Source organism: Alexandromys fortis, unplaced genomic scaffold (genome assembly GCF_014885135.2).
Source record: "Alexandromys fortis isolate MF-2015 unplaced genomic scaffold, M_Fortis_MF-2015_v1.1 scaffold_122, whole genome shotgun sequence".
NCBI lineage: Eukaryota > Metazoa > Chordata > Mammalia > Rodentia > Cricetidae > Alexandromys > Alexandromys fortis.
In genome coordinates, this window is record NW_026068004.1 from 1,351,536 (window position 1) to 1,366,427 (window position 14,892).

A 14,892-nucleotide genomic window follows, 5' to 3' on the forward strand; every position below is an offset into this window, starting at 1 on the left:
AGGCTGACTCTATGTGGAGCGGGTTGGCCTTGAGCTCACAGAGATGCCCCTGCCTCTGCCCATGTGCTGCAATTAAAGGCATTAACATGCCTAACCTTGTTTTTGGAATATTTATGTTATTATTTTCTAGCACTTTATTTTTCTACGTGCTGAAGTGACCAGTTTTTCACCATGCAACACAGTGTACAAAAACAGAGTTGATGGTTTCCTTTCTCTTTCTTTTTTTTTAAAATCTGATGATAGTCCTACCATTTCCCAGCTTATCTCTCACCTTGCAAAATTTAAATTTAACATAATTCAACTTTTAGTATCATTATAACTTATCTTGAGTAATGTTTTTGCCATTTCTGCTATCTGGATAAATTGGTATATAACAAAATGATAGTAGAATTGTCATGTTCCCCAGAAAATCTGTCTCAAGGGCTCCTGTATTATGCAATGTATAGTTGAGCTTTTGGATCAAACCTAAAGAAAATTAGGTTAATCTGTGCCTTCTGTCCCCTGGTACTGTCTAATTATCTCAACTATTTTGAAATTGAAGTAAATCCTGATAAGTTTTTCAGGTCGCTTTCCATACCTGAGCATGTATAATGCTCTTTCCTGATCGTTTAGATAGTCTGGTTTATCCTGTGTCTAGTTAGTAAAGCACATTGGTTTGAGCCACCTTAAGCTTAACTGCAGCAGGTAATAAAATTGCATGTGAACATTTTAAGCATGGAATTAATTTCACGGTATGCATTAACCTGTCAGAAACACTCTGCCTCTCTCTGTATTTGCTCTAAATGTGTGTGCGTTAACTTGTTTGCTTTGCTTTTTCAGATTCAGTCTGCACTCATCCTAACCCATGAAGATCCTGTTTCACAACTGAAGAACTCTTAGGAGTTCTCTTCCAGTGCCCTTCTGTTTTTCCTAAAAAAAAAAAAAAAAAAAAAAAAAAAGAGGGAGTGAGGGCCAGTATGGGCACCTGTTTGTAAGTGCAGGTGACTGTGACATCAGAATGCCATCAGAAGGCAGTCTGGCAGAAACAGTTTTTAGAACGATTATCAGGAGAAACACATCATGCTCAATTGTTGCTCAGTCGGGTACTCTAGTGTCGTAAACTGACCTTAGAGATGGGGAAAGGATCAGGCATGGAAACATATTCTCCCCTCTCTCTCTCCCTGGGCCTCACTTTTCCAGTGGTATTAGTATAGACACCCAAAAGAATAAGACAGTTGCTATTCTTGGGCAGTTTTCTTCTAAAATAGCCAAACCACACTTCTTGACTCCGCCGTGTAATCATTCTATTTAATGGTCTTAAGCAGATTTAAGACATTTGATTTATAAAGTCAGTTCAATTATTAAGAACCTCATTTACTTATCAATTATCCAAACTCCTGAGTTTTTATTCTTTGTTCTGATTACACTTTTCCACATTTCTGACATAAATTGCAACATATCCTCTTGTTCCAAAGGAAGAACTTCTCAGAAAGACATCATCATTACCACCACCATGTGTGGTTTTCATTGTTGTCCATTCCAAAAATGATAATAGCAGTCTCAAAGAAGCTTCTAAACTAATCCGCATTAGGAGCACATCTCTGCAACTGTCCCTGACTATCATTCCAACTGCACACCAGATGACAGACAGCCCAGATGAGGGGAGCTTCCAGAATATGACTTCTGTGCCTTTTTCTCTCCCTGTTTTCTACCAACCTTTCCAACTTTGATATATAATTGTCCTGTTTTACATTTCAGGAAATTATCTTGTATCTGTAAAATGAAAGTTGATTGTTTCTTGACTCCTCTGCATTTTAATTAGACTCTGCAGAAGCAACAAAATACCTGCCATCAGAAGCTGGAGGACCTTCGCAGCTGGGTCGGACAGGCAGAAAGAGCTCTGGTGAGACACCAGGGCGGAGCCTCTCAGCAAGAGCTTTCTGCTTTGCAGAAAGACCAAAGGGGCTTGAAGGTGAGTAAATGTTTGTCAAGGCTCCATAACAGTGCTTAATAGAAACATCACTGCTAACCCAGACATTGCTACCCTCATGAGAGCTTACAGTTTGGTGGAAGAGATAGATAAGCACACAAACTATCACAAAAAAGGCATCAAACTGCTAACTATTACATGTATAACGGTAAGTTACATGAAAATATGCCAGAAAGACAATCTAGGGTTTTCTGTAGGGTGCCAGGAAAGATTACTTCAAATAGTGTCATTTAAACTGAGAAGGATATATAGGGCTTAGTGCACAAAGGGGTAGGAGGCAGAAAGTACACCAGGCAGAAGCTTCTACATCAGGCTTAAGGTAGGAGGGGAACTGAACACAGCACGGTCAGACACTGGAAGAAGTCCCTTCCTCTGAGCTGCAGAGTGGTGATCGGAGACATTGATGTCATTCTCATCTTCTTGGATTTGTAGACCACACAGAGAGAAAAGATGATAACCAGGAGAATGCAGTAGTCTCTCCTGTTGTTAAACCCTAAAGAAAGGAGTAGGTACTTTTCAAGTCTCCCAGTCAGTCCCTGAAAACAGGTATCAGTGAACTATTGTTCTTGAACATATGTATTATTCTTGAACATATACAGTTTAATTTATAAATTAGGCACAATGAAAGATACATCCATAACTAAATTAGAACAATTATTATACTATAATAAAAATCATCACTATTCTTGTCCTTTGGGGCCACTTTTATATAAAATGAGGACTCTTGGAGTATAAGCACCATCATACAGCAGATGACCTGATAGCTGAGTCTACTACTATGTGTCTTATAGTCAAGTAGCATGTACAACTTGGATGAACTAGACAAAGGAGCTATTCACATCTCAAACTGGGTAGAGCAAGGTGAAGTGAGATTTTTTTTCCTGTGTGTGGGTGTTTTGCTTGCATGTGTGTATATGGCCGCATGTGTTTATATGACCACATGTGTCAATGCTCTTGGAGGTGTCAGATCCTCTGGAGCTGGAATCATGGATGATTGTGAGCTGCCATATACATACTGGAAACTGAACCGAGGTCCTCCTTAAAAACAAATGCTCTTAACTGCTGAGTCAGCTCCCCCCCCCACATGATTTTGTTTGTTGATTGCTTGTTTGATTGTTTGTTTGAAGACAAGAATTTGACCAAACTAGCCTTGAACTCAAAAGATTCCTGGGCCTCTGTCCCTGCTTCCCCACTTCCCCCGCAGTGCTAGGATTAAAGGATAATCCTAGGAGCGAGTTTCCATCACTTAATATTTTTTTTTATTTCTTCCACTTTGCAAATCTAGAATTTTTAAATCTTAAAGTTCTTTTTTATTTATCATTATTGCAGATGTATCTCTTGTCTTCCCACCTCCACTTTGTGTATGTGTGCCCCACACCATGCTTTTAGGGGCCAGTGACAGCAGTGTAGATTTGGTTTTCTTTTTCTGTCTTTACATGGGTTCCAAAGAAGGAACTTACAAGTCAGTAGGATCTCATTGAAAGAATGCTCTCTGGGTGTGGTTGTGTGCACCTTGAATCCCACCAAAGACAAGTGGATCTCTGAGTTCATGGCCAACCTGGTCTACAAAGTGAATTTCAGAACAGCCAGGGCTACTAACACAGAGAAACTTTGTCTTGGGGGGTTGGGGGAGACAGAAGAAAAGAAAAAGGAAGGAAGGAAGTTAGTTTGTTCTTTGAAGACAATATCGCCAAGTAAAAGTCTCTACTATTCAACACTGAATATTTGCTGGGAAAATTAAATATATTAATTTTTTCTTTCAGTGTAAACTATAAGTAAACTCTTATCAAAAGATCAGAGACTGTGTGTGTGTGTGTGTCCTCCTTATTCTATTAGAAGACTTGAAAGGACTAAAAATAAGGCAGTCATCTTGGTTTCTCTTTGTTAGGATTTGCAGGATGATATTCAGAATCATTCTGCCTCATTTGCCTCGGCTGTCAAAGACGTTGAAGGGTTCCTGGAAGAGAACCAGACCAAGCTGAGCCCCCAAGAGTTAATGTCTCTTCGAGACAAACTTCATCAGGCTAAGGAGCAGTATGAGGCTCTCCAGGAAAGGACACGGGTAGCTCAGAAGGAGCTGGAGGAAGCAGTGACGTCAGCCTTACAGCACGAGACGGAGAAGGTAGCAGTCTGCCACACTTGATTGTTTTCCAAAGCTAAATCTTATGCCAGTATAGAAGCTGGGTGACCTTTAGAGTCACAGAAGAGCACTTTAGGAGCAGGTACATGAGTTTGGTCTTTCTTTACCAAAAGTGTCCAGGAGTTCAGATCAGGAGTGATTGGTAAAAAGTGTATTTTACTAAAAACAAAATGAAAACTTGCTTAATCTATAGTTTGTACTTTAGCTTAGATGCAATATTAGGCTGGGTAAGAAAAAGCAGATGGTATGTTTCTTGCATGAATATTGATTGATGACCTAAGAGTATTAGAAAACTATCTATAGGCTCTTTTGAAGTTAGAGGTTTTATTCCCAGGCGGGTGGTATAGTTACAGTGTGGACTGTGGGACTAGGAGAAACTGAAAAGCAAAACTAAAAGGTGAAGTCTTGGATGGTTTTACTCAGTACTGGAGGGTTGAAGGGTTGAATTGGATCCTTTGTTCGGCTGTATACTCCTATACTAATTGGAGAGTAGAAATCATGGGAAGGAGAAGCAAGCTACACAAAGATGAATGTTAAAAAAATATATGAATATATATCTTAGCACATCCTTTTTTTGTTATTTTGGTTTTGGGGTTTTTATTTTGTCTTTTTTTTTTTTTTTTTTTCCCAAGGCAGAGTTTATCTGTATAACAACTCTGTAGACTAGGCTGGCCTTGAACTCACTTCTCTGCCTTTTGAGTGCTGGGATTAATGGCATGCACCACTCTGCCTTTTTAAGTAAAATACTTGGAGAACTAGAGAGTAGACTTGAGAGGCAAATTTAACAACTAAGTGCTCAGTTTGGCTGTGATAAAGGTGACAGATGTCTTCAGGAAAGAATAGCCAGGTAAGAATGGTACCTGTGGCGTATCTTACTCTTCCCCCGAGTGTGTCACCTCTGCATAGTTAGTTAGGAAGGATCCAGGAATAGTGCTGCGTCTGCAGGACCTTTCTAAATTCTGACATTTGTCCATTTCATTGCAGTATTTTTGTTTTGTTTTTCTTCGAGACAGGGTTTCTCTGTAGCTTTGGTGCCCATCCCAGAACTATCTCTTGTAGACCAGGCTGGCCTCGAACTCCCAGAGATCCGCCTGCCTCTGCCTCCCAATGGTTATTTTTCTTTAAGCTATTCTGCTATTGAGGAAAGCTGGAGTTTATCTTAAATAACTATTTTCACACGTTTTAGAAGATTCCCATTCTTTGTTGCATGGAAAGGTTTTACAGCAGGACAGAGTATCACTTTTTAGCACTGGCCTCATCTCCCACTTGCCTTATTAACCCGTACTCGCACAGTGGAGTGACGATGGTGTTCTCACTGGAGCACCTCTGGGTTTCAGAGTAAAGCAGCAACCGAGCTGGCAGAGAACAGGAGGAAGATTGATGCTCTCTTGGATTGGGTGACTTCTGTGGGGTCATCTGAAAGACAGCCGCAGGCCAGTCTTCTAGGAATGGAGCAACTCTCTGGAGCTAGCCTTGAAAAACGAGCCTTGGATGCCCCCGATGGTTATGTGGAGGTGAACCAAGTACCAGAGAAACTGGACAGGCAGTATGAGTTAATGAAGGTAAGGACGTTAGCTTGTCTTTGATGGGTTTAGAAAGGAACTGTCTCACTCTAGAAAACTGATCACAGCCTTAGTTTGTGTCTTTGATATCACAGCAGCTTGGACACTGTTCTTTTTGTTTTGTTTTGTTCTCTGTGTAGCTTTGGCTGTCCTAGAGCTTGTTCTGTAGACCAGCTTTGCCTCGAACTCACAGAGATCCGTTTTTCACTGCCTCCCATGCGCCACCACTCCCTGGTGACCTGGTGACTGTTCTCTCTCTCTCTCTCTCCTTCTCTCTCTCTCTCTCTCTCTCTCTCTCTCTCTCTCTCTCTCTCTCTCTCTCTCTTTTTCAAGACAGGGTTTCTTTTTTTTTGTTGCTTTGGAGCCTGTCCTGGAACTAGCTGTTGTAGACCAGGCTGCTGGCCTTGAACTCACAGAGATCCGCCTGCCTCTGCCTCCTGAGTGCTGGGATTAAAGATGCATGCCACCACCGCCCGGCAACTGTTCTCTTGAAATGCTTTCTGCTTTGACTTCTCTAACTTTCTTCACCCTGATTCTCCTTCTTTTCCTTTGGTCAGCCTTTGAGATACTGTTATCCTTCCAGGTAGATCCAGGCCTCTTTTTTCTGTTGTAATATACTTTCCTGGTACTGAGAAGATAGCTCACTTGGTAAATTATTTGCCACACAAGCATGAGATCCAAGTTTGAATATCAGAACCCGTGTTAAAATGTGGCATAGTGGGGCATGCTAAAAATCTTAGCATGGGGACTCCATGTGGGGGTCCCAGCCAGCCTAGCCGGATTCCAGGTCCAAATGAGAAAGTAACTTAAAAAAAATAATGTGGGTGGCTTTTGAGGAACAGCACCCAGAATTGATCTCTGGTTACACCTGCATGCACTTGTTCGTGTGCACATATAGAAACTCATACACCCCAAAACAATACGCTTTTCTTAGGTACCCTTGTCTATATACCATATACCAGTATTGACAAATTCCTTGAAAACAAATTTTGTCTGTAATCTGCAGCCTGACCTCACCTGCCTGTTCATCCAACCTGTTCTTTGTATATTCCTAACTTCCCAAACTAATAACCATCCTAGATTTTTTTCTATTGTTCTCCCATATTGAGCCATCTTATTTGTAAGATGCTGTATCTTCACATAACTTTATTTTACCTTCCAGATTAAGTCCAAACTCTTAATATAGTTTACTGTCATTATTACCACCCTCCTAGGATCTGTTTCTGCTTACTTGACCTCATCCTTCATCTTCCTTCACTTTGAGTCTCCAGCTGCCGAGCTCTCACACTCTTGCGTGCTCTTAGAATTTTCTTTCCCCTTAACTGCTGAACATAAAGGAAGGCATGGCTCATGGTTAATTTTTTCTTTTATTCTTCAGATCCTAGCTTAGAGTTTACTTTCTCTAAAGAGTATTCTTCACTACTCCCACATTTAATATATTCTTTTATTTGTCTATTCTTAAAATTTCAATGTAGAATTTTATATCTGACCCTTAACTCACTCCATAACTTTAGTGGAGACCTGTAACATCTTTTGACATTCACATATCTCATCTTAAATATTATCTACCTTGCAATAGGGTCTCACTATATAGCTCTTGTTCTCCTTGAACTCACAGAGATGAAATGCATATACTGCCACACTTGGTCCTACAGTGAGTGGCATTTTGAAACAGAGGTGGACATTGCTCCACCTCTAGCTGTAAATAACCAATTGTTCACACTTTCCCACTGACAATCATCTTTGGGGTGATTTATTCACCAGGCACGTCACCAAGAATTGCTGTCTCAGCAGCAGAATTTTATTGTGGCCACCCAGTCAGCTCAGACCTTCCTGGATCAACATGGTCACAATCTTACACCTGAGGAACGACAGAAGCTACAAGAGAAACTTGGTGAACTGAAGGAACAATATGCAGCTTCCCTGGCCAAGTCAGAGGCAGAGCTGAAGCAGACGCAGACACTGCGAGATGAACTACAGAAGTTCCTGCAAGACCATAGGGAATTTGACAGCTGGCTAGAACGATCTGAGAATGAGCTGAACAGTATGCATAAGGGCAGCAGCAGCCCTGAAGCCCTGTGTTCCTTGCTAAAGCGGCAAGGAAGCTTCTCAGAGGATGTCATTTCCCACAAAGGAGACTTGAGATTTGTGACTATCTCAGGACAGAAAGTCTTAGACACAGAAAACAATTTTGAGGAAGGCCAGGAACCATCAGCTACCAGAAACTTAGTGAATGAAAAGCTGAAGGACGCAACAGAAAGATATAGCACGCTCCACTCTAAGGTAAGGGAAGACCCCCATCAACCTCCAGAGAAACAATCATGGCAGTCCTCAAACAACCATATTTAAAAGTATCTAAGGCTCAGAATATGGGCCACCGTGTGTTAACCACAAGCAAATTGGTTTCATGAGCTATACAAAAAATGCAGACTATGGGCCCATGGTCTAATACCTAGTCCATCAGTGTTGGAATGTGTATCTCACCATTGGGGAAGGGAGAGGTGCTCATCTTCCTGTGTCCTGACCAGTGTCTTGGGCTTATCAGAGGCATATCACAGCAGAATTTAAACCAACTACAGTCTATTCCTACACAGTGTGTTCTAGGATGAATCCTTATCGTCCTGCAAACCACCCCCCCCCCCAAAAAATCTTTGTTCCTCCTAAAGTTGAGAATCTACACACCACTCCCTGTCAACAGCTCCCAAAAGGAACATTTTTTTCACCTTTCGTTCCTGACTTTTGCCTACAGTCTGATGTATATTTCTTTGGTGGCATGTCATGTAACTCATTAAGTCTCCCAGGGACATAAGAGGGTGAATGACTAGTGTAGTGTGAATAATGGCGAACTTGCTTATGGACACTAAAACCGTGGGGTGAAGCTGCGGTGACCTCCCCCTCATCCCCAACAGTACAGGGTTCTTTCTTTGAACACTATTCTGGAAGCTGCTACCTTTTGGCTTCTTTCTTCCTTTGGCATAGTGTACACGATTGGGCTCTCACTTGAACATGCTGCTAGGCCAGTATCAGCAATTCCAGAGCAGTGCTGACAGCCTGCAGGCATGGCTGTTGACTTGTGAGGCCAGTGTGAAGAAGCTCCTCTCAGAACCTGTTGCCTCTGACCCTGCAATCCTGCAACAGCAGCTTGCAACAACAAAGGTAAGCAGATGCAGACCATGTTTGTGTGTCAAGGTCTTCTATTTCATGACTTAGAGGGAACTAATAAAATAAATACTAGTGCATTAGTTGAGGTACCTTAAGCAAGATCTGATTCATAAATTCTTTAATATCTATGTCTGTGGATAAATAGAATATTTCTATAAGGTTGGCTACTATTTTAGGTTAATAAAATCACCTTTAATTACTCACTGAAATGTGGAGGTTTTGTTTTTTATTTGTTTGTTTGCTTTTGTTTTGGACAAGCAGCAGTTACAGGAAGAATTGGCTGAGCACCAAGTCCCTGTAGAGAAGCTTCAGAAAGCAGCCCATGACCTAATGGAAATTGAAGGAGAGCCAGCCCTGGACCGCAGGCCTATTCAAGAAACTACAGGTATGGCACAGCAGCAGTACTCCCACCCACTTAAGTCTACTGTGATCTTTGGTTTGCAGTATATAGCACACGGTGTCAGCAGGCATCCAGAGCACTGAGATAAGGGCAGGGGACAGAGCTCACTTTCCAGTGAACTCTTACCATACTGGAGACTTTTACCCACTGCCTTCAACCCTTTCAGTATCTGCTGTCTACTTGTACCATGCTTCTTTCATTTTCTAAGTAAACTTGCCATTCTCAAGTTTTACTGCCTTTGAAGTTTCTTCTGTTTCTTACCTAACATTTATTACATTGGGTTCTCCACTAGTGATGAAATTCTGTTCATCTTTCAAGATTTAGCCAAAGGTGCAGCATGATGGCTTTTTAGTCAGTGCATTATATATTTGAAAATTATTAAGAGGGTGAATTTTTAAATGTTCTCACCATGAAAAGTGCTAAGTACGTGAAGTAACCATGTTAACTAACTTGATGCAGTCATTTCATAATGTGTGTACATTCTAAAATATGATTTGTATGCCATAAATATCTATCCTTTTTACTTGCCAAGAGTCCAGGGGAGGAAGGGAAGGAGACAAACCTGAGATTTTATGGTCTTTGTCAAATCCTAACCATTAACCCAGTATCTTAGTTGCTTTGCTGTGATAAAAACACCCCTACCAAGGCAACTTATTTAGGAAACATTTAATTGGGCCTACTGTTCTAGAGGGCCAGAGTCCCAGATGGCAGAGCAAAGTCATGCTGGTAGGAAGAGCTGAGAGCTCATGGCTTGAACCACAAGCAAGATACACAGAGAGAGGGCACAGAGCATGTCAGGAGGCTTTTGGGGCCTTAAATAAAACCACCCTCAGCGACACACTTTCACAACAAGGCCTTCCTCCTAGTCTTCCCATCTGGGGATCAAGTATTCAAGTGTCAAAGACTCATGAAGGAACATCTCATCAAACCACCACACCTTGTCACTCAAAAAGCAAAAAATAAGAAATAATTATTGTTGAGTTCCTCTAGAATGTGCTTCTAGTACCGGTATGGTAGTCAGGGCTTTTTATAGTTAGTTGTTATGTCTATTCTACTAGTGCTGATTTGCAGTCTTCATTTTGTTAAGACCAGAACTTTATCTTAACTATTTTAGTCCATGGCATATTGTGTAATTCCTGATTCTTACTGAATGCCAAATAACTAATTATTGAATTTGGCTACTATACTAATATACTTCAAAAATATTCCATTTGTTTTAACTTGAATTATTTTTAATTAATGTATGCAATTTAAATACTTCTACTTTCTGAGTATTTTGTTTGATTTTTGTTTCATTTTGTATTTGAGGCAAGGTCTCACTATGTAACAATGATTGTCCTGGAACTCATTATATAGGCCAGGGGAACCTCAAATTTACAGAGACCCACCTGCCTCTGCATCTTGAATGCTGGAATTAAAGGCATACACTACTGAGCTTCCTTCCTTCCTTCCTTCCTTCCTTCCTTCCTTCCTTCCTTCCTTCCTTCCTTCCTTCCTTCCTTCCTTCCTTCCTTCCTTCCTTCCTTCCTTCCTTCCTTCCTTCCTTCCTTCCTTCCTTCCTGATACCAGAGACTGTAAACGGAGACTGCATGTTCTTTTCCTGGCCACCCAGACCCGAATAATTACACTAAAACTATATTAATTACAACCCTGTTTAGTCAATGGTTTAGGCATGCTCCTAGCTAGTTCTTACATCTTAAACTAGCCATTTCTATTAGTCTATGTATTACCATGTGACTGTGGCATTACCTTATTTTGTACATGTCCTGTTCCTTTAGTGACTGGCTGGCATTCTCCTTCGGCAACTACATGGAATCTACTTGACTCTACCTTCTTTGTCCCTGCATTCAGTTTAGTTTTCCCACCTACATATATTCTGTCCTGCCATAGGCCAAAGCAGCTTCTTTATTAACCAGTGGTAATAAAGCATACTTATAGCATACAGAGGGAAATCCCACATCAAGAGGCTTGCTATGTATGTATCCTACCTAGCCTTGAACTCACTGTGTAGCTCAGGATGGCCTCCAAGTTCTTCTGGGATTACAGGCATGTCCCACCACACCCAGCTTTTTATTCTTCAAAACACCTTATAAAATTAGTATCCAGTGTTTCTTCTTGTGGCTTTGATCTTCCAGATTCCATATTCAGCCGCTTCCAGAGCCTCTCCTGTAGCTTGGCTGAGCGCTCTGCTCTGCTGCAGAAGGCGATTGCTCAATCTCAGAGTGTTCAGGAAAGCCTAGAGAACCTGTTGCAGTCCATGAGGGAAGTTGAACAAAACCTGGAAGGGGAGCAGGTGGCATCACTCTCATCAGGAGTCATCCAGGAAGTCTTGGCCAATAACATGGTAAGATTTTGTCCTGAGTGTCACAGTGGAGGATGTGTTTGTCTTTTCTGTAATAATATTATTAACTTTGAAAAAGTAACAGGAGAATAATTATTATCCAGGAATCTTCTAAAAGGCTTACAGGTGTTGACTAATCCATGCAGATGTTTCTGCCACTCAGACTGGGAGTGTAGCTCAGTGGTAGAGCACACACTTAAGATGGACAAGTTCAATCCTCAGCACCACAAAAAAGAAAGAAAAATTTTCTCCCTGATTTCCAAACCTCTGTTGAACCCAAAGAAAAGTGATGGGATCAAAGTAATTTGGTGAGATGGATAGAGAACTAAAAGGATGTAGCGTTCTTCAGGTTCATACAGTCTCCCAATCTCATTGATCATGGAGTTATTAAAAGTTATTAATTAATGACTCAGCTATATTAGAGTAACTAAGCCCTAACTGACAGACTCATTCTTGATGACAGAAACTCAAACAAGACATTGCTAGACAAAAAAGCAGCTTGGAAGCCACCCATGAGATGGTCACTCAGTTCATGGAAACTGCTGACAGCGCCACAGCCTCCGTGCTGCAGGGCAAACTGGCAGAGGTGAGCCAGCGCTTCCAACAGCTCCAGCGCCAGCAGCAAGAAAAAGAGAGCAACCTGAAGAAGCTGCTGCCCCAGGCAGAGATGTTTGAGCAGCTCTCCAGCAAGCTTCAGCAGTTCATGGAAAACAAAAGTCGAATGCTGGCCTCTGGGAATCAGCCAGATCAAGATATTGCACATTTCTCCCAACAGATCCAGGTAAGGATACATACCTGCCATCTTGGTATAATACAAGGAAGGGCAAGAAAAGAGCTAGCATTTACTTAGCACAGACTGTGTCAGTAATGCTGGAAACTTTACTTTCATTGCCTTTGAATTATGAAGCCCAGCTTGTAAACTAGAAGTTGTTTGTCTATTCTGAAAAAGTGTGGATTTTTTTTTCACTTCTCCTATATAAGGTTATTCCAAGATCAGCTCACTGTAATTATAACCATATGCAGGTTGATATAGTCTTCACTCTGACATGTGCTTTGATGGTTTCGTCTCATAAGAGGAAGAGTGCATAGCATAACCATTTATATTTCATTAGTCAAAGCAGGTTTTAGATACTGTCAGAGACCAGCTAAAATACCCATACCCAACTTTCAAAGATGTTAGAAAATAGTCCTACGATATATCTAGAAGTGGCAGAACTGGAAGTAATAGGTGAAAATATTATCAACTACCACTAATAAATACCTAGGAGTAGAATTTCTGGGTCATAATATTATGTATACATTTAACCTGAGTAAGGAGTGGCCAGTTTGAATTCCAGAATTTCTAGATAGCCCACATTCGCATCTGTAGTACGTCACATGCATTCCTACATCATTGCCTTGTTTATTCAGCTTACTCTTTTATTTTTCACATTTCATTCATGGGAAAGGGATTGCAAGTGGCAGTCAGAGGACAATTAGCATAAGTCCTCCTCTTTCACCATGTGGTACAGGGTACCAGGTTTCTACATTACTTTTCTGTTGCTGTGATGACATACCGTAACCAACACAACCTAAAGAAGGAGAGTTGACTTTGGCTCATTTAAGGTTCCAGGGAGTAAGGGTCTGTCATGGCAGGGACAGGTGGCAGCTAACAGCAGGCATGGTAACTAGAACAGGCAGCAGAGCTTATAGCCTCAGTCACAAGCAGGACACAGAGAGAGACTGGAAGTGGGTAAAGGCTTTAAACTCTCAGAAGTGGCCCTCAGTGATGTACCTCCTCCAGCAAGACTATACCTCCTAAATCTACCCAAGCAGTGTCACCTTAGCCTATGGGGGACATTTCCCATTCAAACCACCATATCAGGTGTGAGAGAAAGTACCTGTGCTGGCTTTTCACCAGCCCTACCCAATTTTCTTTTTTCCATTTTCTAAGTAGGATCTTAATATTTTGTTTCGGTTCCTAAATTTTTTAGTTTTATTTTGAGTCATTTTAGACTTTGGAGTAAAGTAGGAATGGCTCAACAAGTAATAGCCTTCCTTGATTCACCAATTGCTAATTATTTCTCTCTTTATAAAAATATCAGAGAGAGTTTAATTATGAATATTATTCATTATTTGTGGTATGCAAAAGTTTCACCTAATTCAGTCAGTAGGATTCCCTTTAAGCTGTGTTCTTCTGTCCTTCTGACATATTGGCATCAACATAGGAGTACTTTCTAATTTCCTTGTCTCATACCTGAAGCCAGTTGTTTTCCTGAAGAAGCCCCACTTTTGGTAAGGAATAATGGTTAGAAATCAAAATCTGGACACTAGATAAAATAGACAAACTACTGGAATATTGTTTCTAGGTCCTGTCATCAGATATTATTAGGAATACATCATGAAATCGTGCTAATTATCCAATAGAAACACAACACTTTAGGATTCTTCCTTTATTCCACATTTGTATCTTCCTTTCCTTTAGGGAGAATCCTGGGTTCCAACAACCTCATATATACTATATAAATAAAACTTTGAAATTGTGCTATTGTTTCTACCACAACACATGCATATTAAATAGAATTGGAGATTTTGTTTTGTTTTGTTTTTGCATGTAAAACTGAATGTAAGTTTGCTTCTGTACTCCCAGTGCTCCTGCAGGGGTATGGGAGGCAAAAACAAAAGAATCCTTGTAAGTTCTTGGGCCAGCTAGCCTGGGCATATGCAGCAGGGGGGGGGGTGTAAAAGAGTCCCTATCTCAAACAATGTGGAAAGTGAAGACCTGCAGTTGAAGATGTCCTGTGACCTCCACATGCACAAGGTGGTATGTGCATGCCCACACTCACACATAAGAACACACAAACCACGAGATATATACATACATACACATGCACAGAAAGATTTTTTTAAAAAGTAAGATAATGGGTCCAATAATTTAATATGTTGCTTGCTCAACAGGAGCTCACTCTGGAAATGGAAGACCAAAAGGAGAACCTAGATACTCTTGAACAACTAGTTACTGCGCTGGGCTCCTCTGGCTTTGCACTGGACCTGTCTCAGCACCAGGACAAGATACAGACACTCAAGAAGGATTTTACAGAGCTGCAGAAGACGGTTCAAGAAAGGTGAGTGCTCATCAGACTTGGTCATGATACAGAACCAGTCTTGTTTTGCTGTGGGTGAGATGATCTTACTTCCTTACCATAAAAAATGGTGTCCAAAACTCTGCTGCTGAGCCCATACATCAAAAAGGGCCTCCTTTCCTAGCAGTAGTAGCTTATGCCTTTAATCCCAGTGCTCATGAAGCAGAGTCAGGCACCTCTCTCTGAGTTTGAGGCT

At 41.0% G+C, this 14,892-nt stretch overlaps 1 protein-coding gene across 10 annotated transcripts in view; it reads left to right on the forward strand.

Annotated features, from left to right (window-relative positions):
* Macf1 (microtubule actin crosslinking factor 1) overlaps positions 1 to 14,892 on the forward strand; it is a 329,723-nt gene that overhangs the window by 221,180 nt on the left and 93,651 nt on the right. For all 10 annotated transcript variants that reach the window (XM_050161305.1, XM_050161307.1, XM_050161311.1 and 7 more), the window contains 9 exons: positions 1,802 to 1,951; positions 3,858 to 4,091; positions 5,447 to 5,671; positions 7,436 to 7,954; positions 8,651 to 8,827; positions 9,095 to 9,218; positions 11,369 to 11,577; positions 12,038 to 12,355; positions 14,512 to 14,678. In XM_050161305.1, coding sequence (XP_050017262.1) covers positions 1,802 to 1,951; positions 3,858 to 4,091; positions 5,447 to 5,671; positions 7,436 to 7,954; positions 8,651 to 8,827; positions 9,095 to 9,218; positions 11,369 to 11,577; positions 12,038 to 12,355; positions 14,512 to 14,678 — 2,123 coding nt within the window. The remainder of the gene's footprint in view (positions 1 to 1,801; positions 1,952 to 3,857; positions 4,092 to 5,446; positions 5,672 to 7,435; positions 7,955 to 8,650; positions 8,828 to 9,094; positions 9,219 to 11,368; positions 11,578 to 12,037; positions 12,356 to 14,511; positions 14,679 to 14,892) is intronic.